Raw genomic sequence first — 14,689 nt, forward strand, 5'->3', positions numbered from 1 at the left:
GACTTTGTCTCAAAAAAAAAAAAAAAAAAAAAAAATTGGAGCACACAAATACAACCAACATGGAGACTTATTCTGCCAGTGGTATAAGTGAAAAAGCTCCAGGGCTGCAGCTAATCAGAAGTCCAGTGGGGGGCCGGGTGCCGTGGCTCACACTTGTAATTCCAGCACTTTGGGAGGCTGAGGCAGGCAGATCACTTGAGGTCAGGAGTTCGAGACCAGCCTGGCCAAGATGGTGAAACCCCGTCTCTACTAAAAATACAAAAATTAGCCAGCCACAATGGCACGCACCTGTAATTCCAGCTACTTGGGCAGCTGAGGCAGGAGAATCGCTTGAACCTGGGAGGTGGAGGTTGCAGTGAGCCAAGAATGCACCACTGCACGCCAGTCTGGGCGACAGAGCGAGACTCCATCTCAAAAAAAAAAAAAAAGAAAGAAAAAAAAGAAGTCTACTGGGAATGAGGAGTTAGGGGCTCCAGAGCCTACCTTGGCCAGGGGTTGCTGGTGCCCACTACCCAGGGAAGAGAAGCCCCAGGCCCCCTGCATGTCACAACATGCCTGGAACCTGGCACCCAGGTGTGGAGGTCACCACTGCACGGGGTCCTGGACACTGTACAGGACACCTGGAGATGCTGTCACTCATGGAGGGGTAAAAAGCTAGGGAGGTGTAACAACTGCTCATGCTAGAATGACATGGCGGGAATCGCGCAAGCAAGACAAGGTTGCCCTGTGGGTGAAAGTTACAAAAAGCGGGGGTTGATTCCGGTTCTGGATGCGCTTTCTCCCGGCCGCATCTGCCCAGTAGCAGAACCAGTAAAGACTCCAGAAGGCAGTGAACATCCCCCCAATGGAAGGATTTGGGCAGAGACTAGCTGTCATCACGGGGAGGCTGTGAGTGGGGCTCATGGTCCCGTGGCCCCTCCTGAAGCAACAGTGTGATATGGGGAAGAACATGTTGGATTTGAAGCCTAAAGACTTGGCTCCTACTTTTGGCTTTTCTGCTTGCTAATTGTGTTTGGGCAAATCTGGCCTGAGTTTTCTGTACAATAGGGACAGTACTAAAAATACTCGAGAGAGTTTTTGTGAATGTCAAATGAGGCAACGGCAAGGCTCTTAGCTGCAGTTACTAACTTTCATATGATTCGTCCCTGGTAAATTTCCCCATCTTTCCCGGTATTTCTGGGGGAGCCGCGGGAGGTGGCAGCTGAGCGTGCACTACCATGCACAGCCCTCTGTGACCAGCACCTGCTGTTCTCTTGAACGTGTGTCCCTGCCTGCCGTCCTGGCCTCCAGCTCAGCTGTCTCCAGTACTACACGGGACCCGGCAATGCAACGGCAGGGATGGAGACGGAGGGCAGCTGCCTGGAGAACCCCAAGTATTACAACTATGTGGCCGTGCTGTCCCTCATCGCCACCATCATGCTGGTGCAGGTCAGCCACATGGTGAAGCTCACGCTCATGCTGCTCGTCGCAGGCGCCGTGGCCACCATCAACCTCTATGCCTGGCGCCCCGTCTTTGATGAATACGACCACAAGCGTTTTCGGGAGCACGAGTAAGATGAAGCGCGACTGGGGATCTGTATTGTCTCCTTCCTCCCGCCCGCAAAGTCCTCAGTTCAAGCTCATGGGCCTGTGCTGAGGTGGCTTTCTGCCACTAGGGGTCCTCAAAGGCTTGTTCAAGAACCACAGTTCCTGGCTGCTCACAGACGTATCACTGTTTGGCTAGGACCTGAGAATAGATTCTTCCCATTCTCCCCGAGTGGAGGACTTGGGATACCCCGGTGCCTGGCTGGGCATCAGGCTCTTGTTCCCAGATGGGGCCTGACTGTGCTGTTATCTGTCCAACAGCTTACCTATGGTGGCCTTAGAGCAGATGCAAGGATTCAACCCTGGGCTCAATGGCACTGACAGGTAAGGGCCACGGCTTCCCCTCCTGGCCTGCACTCACAGCCCTTCTTCTAGAGACAGGAATATAACAGGCCCAAGCCCCGGGATCTCACCCTCCCGGGAGGCACGTGACCTGATACGTGCAGGTTAGAGAAGCTGGCATGGGTTCCTCCAGGAGGGCTGCAGCAGTGCAGTGAGGAGGGAAGGAAATACCAGGTGGATGGCAGCTGCATGTAACTGGCTGGCAGGACAGACAGGCAGCAGGAAAATGAGGAGGGAGGAAGACGCTTTGGATTTGGACCTGGCTTCTGAGCCTGCAGCAGGCAGTAATTCTCTGTGGGTCACAGGCAGGTCCGTTTCCATGAGTTGCAATTTCATCTCTTGAGGAGGATACTGAACCAGAAGTTCTCTAAGGTCCCTGCCAGTGCCAAGGTTTTAAAATTTTATGATTCCATGACTTGAACAGACCTTCAAGGAAGTTTAGAAATAAAAAGATGACCTAATAGAAGAGGGGTAAAACCTGCATAGCCCTTAGCAAAAGAAGAACTCTAAATGGCCACTAATAAATGGCACTCAAGTAATCAAGGAAATGCCAGTTACACCCTAGTGAGATACCATCACACACGTACCGATCCAGATAAGTCTGACAATATCAAGTACAATAGTAACTCTTACACTCCTGGTGGGAGTATGAGTTAGTACAACCATGTTAGAAAATATTTTGATCAATTTAGTAAGGTTGAAAATAAACCTGTGTCCCAGCAATTCCACTCCTACATACACACCCACGCAGACGTGTGTATATGTGTATATATATATATACACACATCTTAGAGAAATTCATGCACATACTCATGTCCCAGGATATATGTATGAGAATGTCCAAGGTGGCACTGTTCGTAATAGACATACCCCCTCCCCCAAAACAAATGAAAACAACCCAAATGACATCAACAGGAAATGGATACACAACTGGTATATTCATGCAGTGAAATACCATACGGTAATGGAAACTAACCACAGCTCCACATAAAAATATGTATGAACAAGGTAAAAAGCCATGGTGAGATTGTACCCCAGTCCCATGGCTATGAAATCCCATCACTGATGTCTCTTGCTTCTCCAAATTCCTGCATGGTTGTAGCTACCTCTGTGATCAGTCAGGCAATGCAGTGTTTCTTAAATACCTGGGGAGCAGCCCTGATGTGAATACCAGGTGCAGCCAGGAGGGGCCAGGGGTTGCCTGGCTGTTGGAGAGGAGCCCAGTGAGTTAAGAAAGCTTTACTGCCCAGGGGGAGCCCGACTTGATGTGAAAGGGCCTAAGGAGCCGGGGTGAGCTCTAGGGCTGGGGTGGCAGGAAGCAGCACCGTCTAGTTGGAGGGAATCAGGCCCCCTCCAGGAGGCAGATGACAGCCCTTTCAGTTGCACACGCTCTGCCCAGCAGGCTGCCCCTGGTGCCTTCCAAGTACTCTATGACGGTGATGGTGTTCCTCATGATGCTCAGCTTCTACTACTTCTCCCGCCACGTGAGTGCCGCCTGCACGATCCCCACTCTGTGCCCACAGCCCACAGGGCCTCCTGAGAAGCAGCCCCAGGACCTAAGAGCCCAAGCTCCTAAGGAATGGGGCTTCCCTTCACCCAGCCCCACACGTGAGCCTGGTCAGGCCACCGCCTTCTCTATTCAGGCTCCTTCCTCAGTCACACAGGAAGACAGTTCCTCACCTCTTCCGTCTGACCCCCTCCAGGATGGTGAAGGAAGCATGGGAGTGAAGGTGGGAGGGGATAGAGCGAAGGCACAAACATCTTGAATCAAATCAATATCCCCTAGGCCAGGGGCTCATGGCCCCTGCACTCCCCGTGGCGCTGAGGGACATTAACACAACTGACCACAGAGCCAGAAGAGAAAGAGAAGGGAGCTGATGGACTTTCTGTTGGGTTAAAAGGAAAAGAGAAGGCCGGTGCAGTGGCTCATTTTGGGAGGCTGAGGGTGGAGGATCACTTGAGTCCAGGAGTCTGAGACCAGCCTGGGCAATATGGTGAAACCCTGTCTCTACTAAAAAATACAAAAATTAGCCAGGCGTGGTGGCCCGCACCTGTAATCCCAGCTACTTGAGAGGCTGAGGCAGGAGGATTGCTTGAATCTAGGAGGTTGAGGCTGTAGTAAGCTGAGATCACACCACTGCACTCCAGCCTGGGTGACAAAGTGAGACCCCCCACCCCCCGGCCACAACCACCGCACTCAACCGGACAAAAAAGGAAAAGAGAAGGAAGAGAGGGAAGAGAAAGATCCTCTGTACTTAGGGCCCAGTGTTAGCTCAAGTGCCCCCTACTGGCTTTCCAGGGAAGTACAGCCTTCCCAAGCCACTTCTCACCCAAATGGCGCCTGCTAGAAAGGGGGACTCCACCCTGAGTTGGGAGATCCCCACTGCTGCCACCTCCACGAGACAGACCTGCAGCTGAAATTAGGTCCCAAGACGCCCCCTACACACGGAAGGCCTCCTGGATCTCCGCTGTAACTACGGAGGCTGGGAACCGCACCACTATTGGGTGGCCTTCTGATGAGGTGGAATCTTTGCAGGGTCTTACTTCCCTTGCCATTTAGCCATCTTCCTTCCAGCCTTTCCAAGGGGAGTTCCTCCATTCACGTTCCTGTTTTTCTTCTTTTTTTGAGACTGAGTCTCACTCTTTTGCCCAGGCTGGAGTGCAGTGGTGCGATCTCGGCTCACTGCAACCTCTGCCTCCTGGGTTCGAGTTGATTCTCCTGCCTCAGCCTCCCGAGTAGCTGGGATTACAGGTGCCCGCCACCATGCCCGGCTAATTTTTGTATTTTTAGTAGAGACAGGGTTTCACCATGTTGGTCAGGCTGGTCTCGAACTCCTGACCTCAGGTGATCTGCCTGCCTCGGCCTCCCAAAGTGCTGGGATTACAGGCATGAACCGCCACGCCTGGCCATTCCTGTTTTTCATCCTTCTATCCAGTGGCCAGCTTAGAGCACATGCCTCGCCTTGTCTGTAGGTAGAAAAACTGGCACGGACACTTTTCTTGTGGAAGATTGAGGTCCACGACCAGAAGGAACGTGTTTATGAGATGCGACGCTGGAACGAGGCCTTGGTCACCAACATGTTGCCTGAGCACGTGGCACGCCATTTCCTGGGGTCCAAGAAGAGAGATGAGGTGAGGGGTGTGGTCTCAGCCCGGAACCATGAGGCCATTTGTCTCCATCTGTTCTTTCTTTCAGGCAGCCCCCGCTGGGCCCAGGCCTTCTCAGGGACAGGGGACTGGGGCCTAGGTAGGGCTGAACCTAAACAGCAAACACAAATAAGCAAAAGAGGAATTTCTCCGGCCTCTTATAAAGTGCACTGCTGTAGGCATCGTGATGTGGGCCGTACAGCTCTGAGGCCATGTGTCAGAAGACAAGACTTTGGCTAGAGCCCACCTTTCTGTTGCCTGTGAACTTCTCCAAACAGAGTGGTTCCCAGCTCTACGGTACCCTCGTCCTCACAGCTGGGGCTGTTAGAGGAACTAGAGAAGCTGTTTTAAAATTTATTCAAAGTAGTGGCCGGGCACAGTGGCTCACGCCTGTAATCCCGGCACTTTGGGAGGCCGAGGCGGGTGGATCATCTGAGGTCAGGAGTTTGAGACCAGCCTGGGCAACATATAGTGAAACCCTGTCTCTACTAAAAAATACAAAAATTAACTGGACGCGGTGGTGCACACCTGTCGTCCCAGCTACTCGGGAAACTGAGACAGGAGACTCACTTGAACCCGGGAGGTGGAGGTTGCAGTGAGCTGAGATTGTGCCACTCAACTCCAGCCTGGGTGACACAGCAAGACTCCATCTCTCAAAAAAAAAAAAAAAAAAAAAGTAGCGATGAGCTATTTTTAAATTATTCAGAGTTGGAATAATCTACAGCCGGGCATGGGGTGACATGTGTCTGTGGTCCCAGATACCTGGTGTTCAAGGCCGCAGTGTGCTTCGATCATACCTAATTGTGCTTGTTTACTGTCACTGCACTCCAGCCTGGGAAACACAGCAAGACCCACTCTTAAAAAAAAAAAATAATAATAATAATGCTGGGATAATCTGACTGATGTGTGAGTCCAAAAAGCTGAGTGCACATGTCGTGCATGGAAGATAGATGCATTTCTCCAGCACATCGTCCAGTCAGTCGGACATGCTTTGAGCACGTTGTCCGCACCTTTTTAGGAGCTGTATAGCCAGACGTATGATGAGATTGGAGTCATGTTTGCCTCCCTGCCCAACTTTGCTGACTTCTACACAGAGGAGAGCATCAACAATGGTGGTATTGAGTGTCTGCGTTTCCTCAATGAAATCATCTCGGATTTTGACTCTGTGAGTGCCCATCCCACCCTGCACTCTGGCCATGAAGCCGGCCCATTCCACATCACATCCTACAATAGGCTGCAGAGGCCAGAGAAACTGGCTTCATTTTCCCAGATAAGCCCCTTCCGCAATACATGGACTTCTGCAGCCACCTGGAACTGCTGGGCTGGGGGAGGGGAGGTGAGGTGGGAGCCCGGGAAATCACCCACAGGGTCACAGGATAAGGACTGGCCAAGCAACATCTGGAGACCTCTCTGTCCTGGGACTGTCTCCTCAAATTCAGAGCCGGTCAGCATTGACTGGGTGACCTGTATACCAGGGAGAATGCTTTTACACACGCGCGGAGCCCCCCTAGGAGACTGCCGATTTTATGTCAGTGTTGAGGTTGTGGAAACAGGCCCAGAAAGTTAGGAAGTTCTCCCAGGATCATGTGGCAGATAAGCGGTAGACTAAGTAACAACTTTGATAGGAAAGTGTCTCCTGGGTTTAGTGGGGTCCTTGTAAACAGGTACATCTGTCACTGGGTTGGGTCATTCCTCTCCCTTGACTGCTGACAATTCTTTCCTGAATCCTGGCCTCAGCTCCTGGACAATCCCAAGTTCCGGGTGATCACCAAGATCAAAACCATTGGCAGCACGTATATGGCGGCTTCAGGAGTCACCCCCGATGTCAACACCAATGGCTTTGCCAGCTCCAACAAGGTAGCTAACCCCAGTAGCCAGAGAGATAAGGCTCTGCCCCCAAGGCAAGAGATTGGCAGCCCAGACCTAGCATGGGGAAAACAAGAACTGCTGTGCAAAGCGGTCCCAGACACACACCACCAGCACCACGTAAATATAAATAAGAAATAGGGTTTATTGAGAAAGTTCGGCAAGCAGAGAAACAGAACAGACACACAACCCCCTGCTGTTCACAGCTCAGGCCTAAGATGGTTGTGTTCTGTGGCCAGGCCCCCTAAGGCTCTGTGCTTTCATGGGAACTGGAGAGCAATTGTCAACAAGGGAAACTGAAAGCATGGCCTTCAGAACTCTGGCTGACGGCAGCCTGTTCTTTTGTTAAGCTAATTTAGACCTTTGTTCAGCTACCAGGAGAGAAAATTAGGTGTAGGAGCCCTGGTCCCAAGCTCTGGTCTTAAAACACCATCATCCTGCTTTACCTCTACAACCATCCCACGGCCCTATTATATGGATGAGGTTAAAGAAACACGTCCAAGGCAGGTCATCCCCCTCCAGTGCTTATCACCTAGTTGAGGGATCCAAACAAGGACAACCTGACTAACCTAAGGACCAGGGCCAGGCCCAGCCAAGGTGAAGGGGCCCGCCTCGCGGTCAGACTCACAGGTCCGTCTCCTCTGCTCAATTGCCCAGTCTTTGCCGAGACCTGCTATGTGAACTTTGTCACAGTGGCAAGTCAGAGCTAGCGTGGCTGCGACTCCTTTGTGGGAGGAAGAGTAAGGCCTTGAACATCTAGGTGTAGGGAATCCACCCCCAGAACACTGCCAGGGAAGGCAGCAGAGCAGGCTGCTGCAGTGAGCGGCCCCTGACACTTTCTCCACGGTCCCCTGGCACAGGAAGACAAGTCCGAGAGAGAGCGCTGGCAGCACCTGGCTGACCTGGCCGACTTCGCGCTGGCCATGAAGGATACGCTCACCAACATCAACAACCAGTCCTTCAATAACTTCATGCTGCGCATAGGTGAGCACCCCCAGCTGGCCTGCCCCGCAGCAGGCTCCCTTCCCATGCAGGGGCCTGGCCCACCACCAGGAGAGACATGAGGCTCAGGACAACTGAGGCAATTCGGGTGGGGAGGTTCACGCACTCACAGGGCAAGGAGACCTGAAAGACCTTTAGTCCAGACGACTCTAGATGACTAAACCAAAAACCCAGCTGATGTGATGATCAGACTATACTGTGCCTACTGTTACAATAGAAGCTTGGCCTGCCTGGCTGAGGAGTGAGTTTGTGATCCATTTCCAGAGGGGTTGCTGTGCCTGCTGAGGGCATGGCTTCCCAGACAGGCCTGCTCTTTGAAAGGAGTTAAGATCACCTGCTGCTTCTACTGAGGGGGTATCATTCCTGAGTGAGGTCCCAGGAGACTTGAAATACCAGCTGTGTTAGAAGCTGGCCACTACCATGCCGAGTAAATCTGCATATGGGGGAGGGTGGCGGCTGACACCTAACAAGCACACGGATAAACAGGAGACGTGATTTCCACCCTCCAATAGCATACAGCCAAGTTGAATGAGGACAATGATGTGTTACATTAGGAGTTTTGTGGTACAGGTCTGGAGAGGAGATGGCTTCTGAGGCCCATAACAAGGTGTGGCCTGTGGCTGTGCTGAACTTAATGCCTCTACCCTAGGCATGAACAAAGGCGGGGTTCTGGCTGGGGTCATTGGAGCCCGGAAACCACACTACGACATCTGGGGCAATACAGTCAATGTAGCCAGCAGGATGGAGTCCACGGGGGTCATGGGCAACATTCAGGTATGTCCAGTGGCACAGCTGGCACGTGCTCAGACTCGGCATGAGAACAAAACCGGAACAGTGCTTTCCCACGTGCCCCTGCCTCCCACCCTGGCCCCGAACAGTAAGTCCAGAGGCAGAGACGTGGGGCGAGTGGAAAGGAATCTCTGCAATAGCTAGCCTCAGCACAGGAAGAAACACTTCCACCCATCCACAAAATCTGGGCTGAAGTTCTGGATGCATATGGCCTACCTCTGGGTATGAACCTTCTAATACCTTGTGATCTGTCTCAGTGGGGTCTGGCAGAAAAGCTCCACGAAAGGGGCAAAGGGACAGAAGAGCAGGCACTGGCAGTTTCCAGGTAACAGTGCTGCCACCCATGGCCATCCTAGGAGAGAAGTCTCTGGATGAGAGGAGGCCGCCAGCCAGTCACCCCAGGGTTCTCCTTCCCACCCGCTGCTCGCCACGGGTGGAAGGGCTTGGCCCTGGGAGGCTTGGGGAGTGTCCCGTACTGCTTGGGACCCATGGATCAGTGCTCGGCTCCAACCACCCAAAGCCCCCACCCGCCCTCAGTCTAGGCTCCCCCTGTAACGCCACGTTCTTGCTCCCCCTCCCTCTCCAGGTGGTAGAAGAAACCCAAGTCATCCTCCGAGAGTACGGCTTCCGCTTTGTGAGGCGAGGCCCCATCTTTGTGAAGGGGAAGGGGGAGCTGCTGACCTTCTTCTTGAAGGGGCGGGATAAGCTAGCCACCTTCCCCAATGGCCCCTCTGTCACACTGCCCCACCAGGTGGTGGACAACTCCTGAATGGCCTCGAGCCTGCAACAGTCCAAACCGGAAGGGAGAATTTATTTTTTGAAACTGAAGGAAGTCCCGACCTTCCTGGATTGAAGTGCACACTCATGGACTTTAGGTTTAGAAATCTCCTCAGCCTTCATTTGTTCGTGGATGTGTGAGCTCTGAGGGTGGCCCTGCTATTCCTCTGTGTGCCTGTAGTGTCCCCAGCATAGGGGTCTTAGGCATAGGGCTGAACAGTCCTTCCAGAGCCCTCGTTCCAATCCCTGCCGTCCTTGCCCCTGAGGGGCCCTGACCACTGTGAGCAGGAGGGTGGCAGAGCTGGGACAAAGCTGCCTTTGCCGCTGGGCTTTCCGGGACTGTGGAGGGAGCACAGGCGGGGAAGCTCCACTTCAGACAGGGCTTGGTGGGGCAGGACATGGCTCCCATTTTGAAGGGAGGTCTCCATGTGGTCCGAGTGAGGTGAGACGGCCCTCGTCCTGGTGTTCCTGATCATCTTGAAAGGTTCTTCTGGAACTCCTGTCCCCTTAGTCATGAGAACAGAAAGTGCAATATTTCCTTTCACCTGGCAGGGGAGGGGGGATTTATTTCTGAAAGAAAAATATATAAACAGATCTTCTACATTTATATTTTTAATCTTCTGTTAAATACACTTTCCAATATTGCCTTGCCTTTTGAGCTCTTGCTACAGTCGCCTTTGCTACTGCTTTAAGAGAATTTACAGGTATTGATAAAGAACAAGACTGTTTTATTAAAAGCTTTATTCAACTTGAAAGTGATTGTGGAAATTCTGTTAATATCATCACTTATCTGAGGAGTGCTGGTACTTTGCTGACTCATGCCACTGGTCCCCACCACAGGCCTGGAAGGCAAGAGCTTGAAGGTCTCATCATAGCTCACTGTACCCCGGAACGCCTGCTGCCTGGCCCTATCTGTCTCTTTTATTCTTAAACTTTCTTCTAAAGGGTACTCCAAGCTGGCTTTAGTCCCCTGCACTGTTCCTGGAGCTCTCCCACACGGAGGTTACTTCGTGGCCATTGCAGGGTTAAGTCTGAACGTGGCCTTGGGCCAGTCATGACTCCTGACTCCTATCTGTGCCTGGGCAAGGGAGGGCTACAGGAGAACCTGGTCAGCCAGACACACAGGTTTTCATATCTGTGAGTGACCCACACGCCAAGGAACCAGAGGTGCCAGCAGGTCAGAGGCCCATGGTTACGGCAAATCAGGACACTAACCGGAGAGCCTGCAGGAGAGGGAAGACCCGGGGGGCGCCTGAGTCCCCCTGAGTTTATGGGCAGATTTCTAACTAACTGTGCTTTTTCAGAGGGGACTTCCTAGTACATTCACAGCTCTACTAAACTTTTAGGAAACAAAATATGAGACACACTGAACCCTGATTATTTTATCCTACTGCTTTCTCACACCATATTTATAAAGCAGTGGCCTAGAATACACTGCGCCTAACCAAACACTGAAGAACTTCCTTTTCAAAAGTTTCAAACAGGAAAATGAGGAAAAATTACTTAAAGCTTCCATAAAAGCTAAAAATACTTTCCTTTTAAAAAAAAAAAAAAATATTGGGTCTTCCTTATTATCTTCATTAGTGAATGTGGGTTATTTTTCCATTTATTTAGATCAGTGTTTCTCAACAGAATCAAGCTATTGCAGTTTGAGTGGAGTGCTACATTTCTGTGAGAGCCCTTTCTGAAAATTTTAGGATTTTTGGCATCTCTATTCCTGGCATTAAATTAGTAGCAGTTACTGTGACAACTTAATTGCCTGGTCTTTCCCAGAAGTTAATGCCCTCAATAATTTGATATTTTTCCATAAGTACTTCTTGAGTGATACACCTTTTTCAAAAAATGGCTTTTATTGCCCCACAAATGATTTTCAACTAAAATGTATGATCAACTAATACCTTTAAAAAACATCTTGAGCATTTTAAGAAGGGACCAGGCGATCATGGGAATTGTTCAAAAATGCCAGTGTCTATACTCAAACCTGCTCTTCCATCCAGATGAACAGGTAGGTGTCTGTTTTCATCAGAAGGGTGATGTACCCTTCATCAGACAGTACTACCCACCTGGTACTGTCTTCAGTACTGGTTACTTACCTCTGATGTGCTCCCAGTGCAGTGAAAACAATCTATTAGGAGACCAGACTCATATCCAACTTTTCTCCTTTTCTTGTAAATGAGGCAAACACTTGATGCAAGGGCTTCGTACAGAACAGAGTTTCATGAGATGCTCGTTGCTCCTCCCATGAAGTGGATAATACTTCCACTCCTAAAAGAAAGATTCCATCAATCTCATTCAGTGCAGCTGGGGGAATCGCAGCCTGGATCACTGATATTCAATCTCATTCAGTGCAGCTGGGGGAATCGGAACCTGGATCACTGATATTCTGGACCCACTGGACCCATACAGCTTTTTTTTTTTTTTTTTTTTTTTTTTTTTTTTTTTTTTTTTTGGTCTGGACTAAGGCTGCCCCTTACTGGACCAATGCAATCTAGAGACTGGGGACTTGAATCCAACTGCGCAGAGAAATCAAAGACCGATGGTGTGAAATCTGGGGCAGCTTCAAAATTTCTGCCTCCTAAAAACATTTCACCCAATTTTTCATTATTGCCCATGTCACATTTAACTGAAACAGGTTCACCAAAAAATCTCTCTCTCAGCCAGTCTGGAAGGATTTCCATTTAGAGACTGCTCCGTAGGGAGGAGTAAGTGTGTGCTGACGTGTCATGTCCATTTGTCTTCACAGTGAAATGAGTCTTCTGGCTCCATCCACCATAACTGACCCATGACTCAGCCTTATCATTAGGTGTCTTTCCTGAAGCAGGGCCCCCAGTGAAAACAAATCATAGGCTGCGAGAACACTGCTGAGGTGGGTGGGCAAAGGAGAAGGGAAAATGGGGACAATCATGTTTACCATTTACAAAGAGGAAGGAAAAGACTGGTAGAAACAAGAATGTTCTATCTTACCGGTCTGAGTAATGTATAGTATATAAACAGAGAAAGTGTCTCAAGAGGTCTACTTCATGGATTCTACCTATTTTCCCTGTTTCACTCAAATAAACTGGGATATGAGAATTTCTGCACTGAGGCACCCTTCTTACCTTGACATGTCACGGTGACGTCAGTGGGAAGAGTTGCTGTGAGGTCCTTATACAGCAATCTAGCACAGAACGGGAAGGACTGACCCCCTGGATCCAGTTTGTAAGTAAATGACAGCAAGTTACACAGTGGGTTTCTCTGCAAGGGCCCAGTCAGGAGGGCTGCAAAGTCACTCTAAGAGGGGTGAGGAACAAAACGAAGTAGAGGATGACTGCAGTTCCAAAGGTGGTGTTTACTGACCCTTCCATTATGTCAACCAAAAAGAGGCCCATCGATTACATTTCAGAGAAATAAATGAGGGACAGAAAAAGGTCTGAAAAAAGGACTAATGAAAAAGATGCCTAAGATAACTAAGAGTCACTGGCAGCCTGGAAAGGCCTATAGGCCTAAATGGCCAGGGGTACAGCTTCGCAAGAGACTGTTTCTGCAAAAACTTCACTGACGTTACACGGCTAAGATGCTTCATGACTGCATCCACATTTCAATTTAAGTTAAATCTACAGCTGAGAGCTTCAGAGTTACTCCAAATCCATAGAGGGGGAAATGCTAAGCTTGTAGGAGGCACTTACAGCCTATTTGCATTAATTTCCTATCTACTTTTTTCACCCAACCTTAGCTCAACTGCAACCCAAAAAGGTAGGCTAGAGTTTAGGGGAAGATGGACAGCATTGTTCCATGGCACTGCAGAAACCTTTCTTCTCTAATGAGATCTATACCCAAGGTTCAGCAAGGCACTCGGTATGGTACATAGTAGGCACGCCATAAATCCCTGATGGATCAAAAGTATAGCAACTGCACTCTGTACAATCTTACGATAAAAGCTTGAAGACCACCATTCAGGGGTGCATAATCCTTTAACCAATACCCAAGCTTCAACGCCATCCAGAGTTTCAAAAGAAAAGAGGGTGGGATAGTGCTTTTATATAAATAAGAAACAAGCATCGGAAAGGTAATGGTCAAACTTCTAACTCACAGGAAACACTGAAAATACAAAAAACATCCCCCTTTTCCCCTTTTAAGTTGATCTTGGGCCCACGGATGAGGCATATAACATCCCAGAGAGATACCTGAAGCCGGTCTGCCTGGTACTTCCTCCCAGAGTAAGCATTCAGGTACTCGCAGAGACTGAACAGGAAGTGCTGGATGTTGGTCTGTAAATATTTTGCAGCTATCTCTTCCAGGGGAATGAAGACTGGGACTGAATGGTGATGTATCCGGAGTGGTTTCTGTATGACAAGGTCCACAAAATAGGAATCCAATAGGTTCCCCTCAAAAGCAGTACTGATGCAGACACAAACTCCTCGGCTGGTCAGTTTACCACTGAGGCCTGAGGCAAACAAGAAGACACCTCAATAGACAGCAGGCCAAGGTGATGTCTTACTCATCTGTGCCTCCAGTAGCTTCCACAGTGCCTAGAATATGTACACTTTGTACACAAATGTTTGTTCAATGAGTATCATAGGCTCACTCTTCCCCTTGGCTCCGGCTCACTTTGAGACTGAGTTGTTAAAACCATGGAAGAATGGTAAAAATGAAAAAACATCCTAAATGTCAAACTATTGAGAAATTTTTTTTTTTTTTTTTTTTTTTTTTTGAGATAGGGTTTCACTCTGTCACCCAGGCTGGAGTGCAGTGGCACGATCTCAGCTCACTGCAACCTCAACTTCCTGGGCTTAAATCATCCTCCCATCTCAGCCTCCCAAACAGCTGGGACCACAAGCGCATGCCACCTCACCTGGCTCATTTTTAAATTTTTAGTAGAGATGAGGTCTTGCTATGTTGCCCAGGCTGGTCTCGAACTCCTGGACTCAAGTAATCCTGCCTCAGCCGCCCAAAGTGATGGGATTACAGGCATGAGCAAGGCCAAAAATTTAATTTATAGCTATTCTTTATTTCTGAGTGTGAAATAATTTGTCACAGTCCCCAGTTCTTCCCACAATTATCTTGTGGCATAGATGGGAGAATAAATCCCTATTTACGGTGAAACGGAGACTTGAAAAGTTCAAACTATTTCACTAGTAGCATAAAACAAGCCAGTAGTAAAGACAGTTCTAGTACAAGGTCTGGCACATGACGAACTGTTAAA

At 49.7% G+C, this 14,689-nt stretch overlaps 2 protein-coding genes across 8 annotated transcripts in view; one reads left to right on the top strand and one right to left on the bottom strand.

Moving 5' to 3' along the window:
* The window catches only part of ADCY3 (adenylate cyclase 3), a 100,577-nt gene extending 90,315 nt beyond the window's left edge, over positions 1 to 10,262 (top strand). For 2 of the 5 annotated variants that reach the window (XM_016948150.4, XM_016948152.4), the window contains 9 exons: positions 1,291 to 1,550; positions 1,846 to 1,908; positions 3,326 to 3,410; positions 4,900 to 5,058; positions 6,092 to 6,238; positions 6,811 to 6,930; positions 7,800 to 7,923; positions 8,591 to 8,715; positions 9,317 to 10,262. In XM_016948150.4, coding sequence (XP_016803639.1) covers positions 1,291 to 1,550; positions 1,846 to 1,908; positions 3,326 to 3,410; positions 4,900 to 5,058; positions 6,092 to 6,238; positions 6,811 to 6,930; positions 7,800 to 7,923; positions 8,591 to 8,715; positions 9,317 to 9,499 — 1,266 coding nt within the window. In that variant the 3' untranslated portion in view covers positions 9,500 to 10,262. Of the gene's footprint in view, positions 1 to 1,290; positions 1,551 to 1,845; positions 1,909 to 3,325; positions 3,411 to 4,899; positions 5,059 to 6,091; positions 6,239 to 6,810; positions 6,931 to 7,799; positions 8,004 to 8,590; positions 8,716 to 9,316 lie in introns of those variants that run through there. The other 3 variants (XM_016948151.3, XM_063790056.1, XM_063790057.1) reach the window with 3 other exon arrangements.
* Positions 7,065 to 14,689, bottom strand: part of CENPO (centromere protein O) — a 29,247-nt gene continuing 21,622 nt past the window's right edge. For all 3 annotated transcript variants that reach the window (XM_063790058.1, XM_016948155.3, XM_003308960.5), the window contains 4 exons: positions 13,671 to 13,930; positions 12,606 to 12,777; positions 11,601 to 11,772; positions 7,065 to 10,077 (listed from right to left, as the gene is read on the bottom strand). In XM_063790058.1, coding sequence (XP_063646128.1) covers positions 11,636 to 11,772; positions 12,606 to 12,777; positions 13,671 to 13,930 — 569 coding nt within the window. In that variant the 3' untranslated portion in view covers positions 7,065 to 10,077; positions 11,601 to 11,635. The remainder of the gene's footprint in view (positions 10,078 to 11,600; positions 11,773 to 12,605; positions 12,778 to 13,670; positions 13,931 to 14,689) is intronic.

This window comes from Pan troglodytes, chromosome 12 (genome assembly GCF_028858775.2).
Source record: "Pan troglodytes isolate AG18354 chromosome 12, NHGRI_mPanTro3-v2.0_pri, whole genome shotgun sequence".
NCBI lineage: Eukaryota > Metazoa > Chordata > Mammalia > Primates > Hominidae > Pan > Pan troglodytes.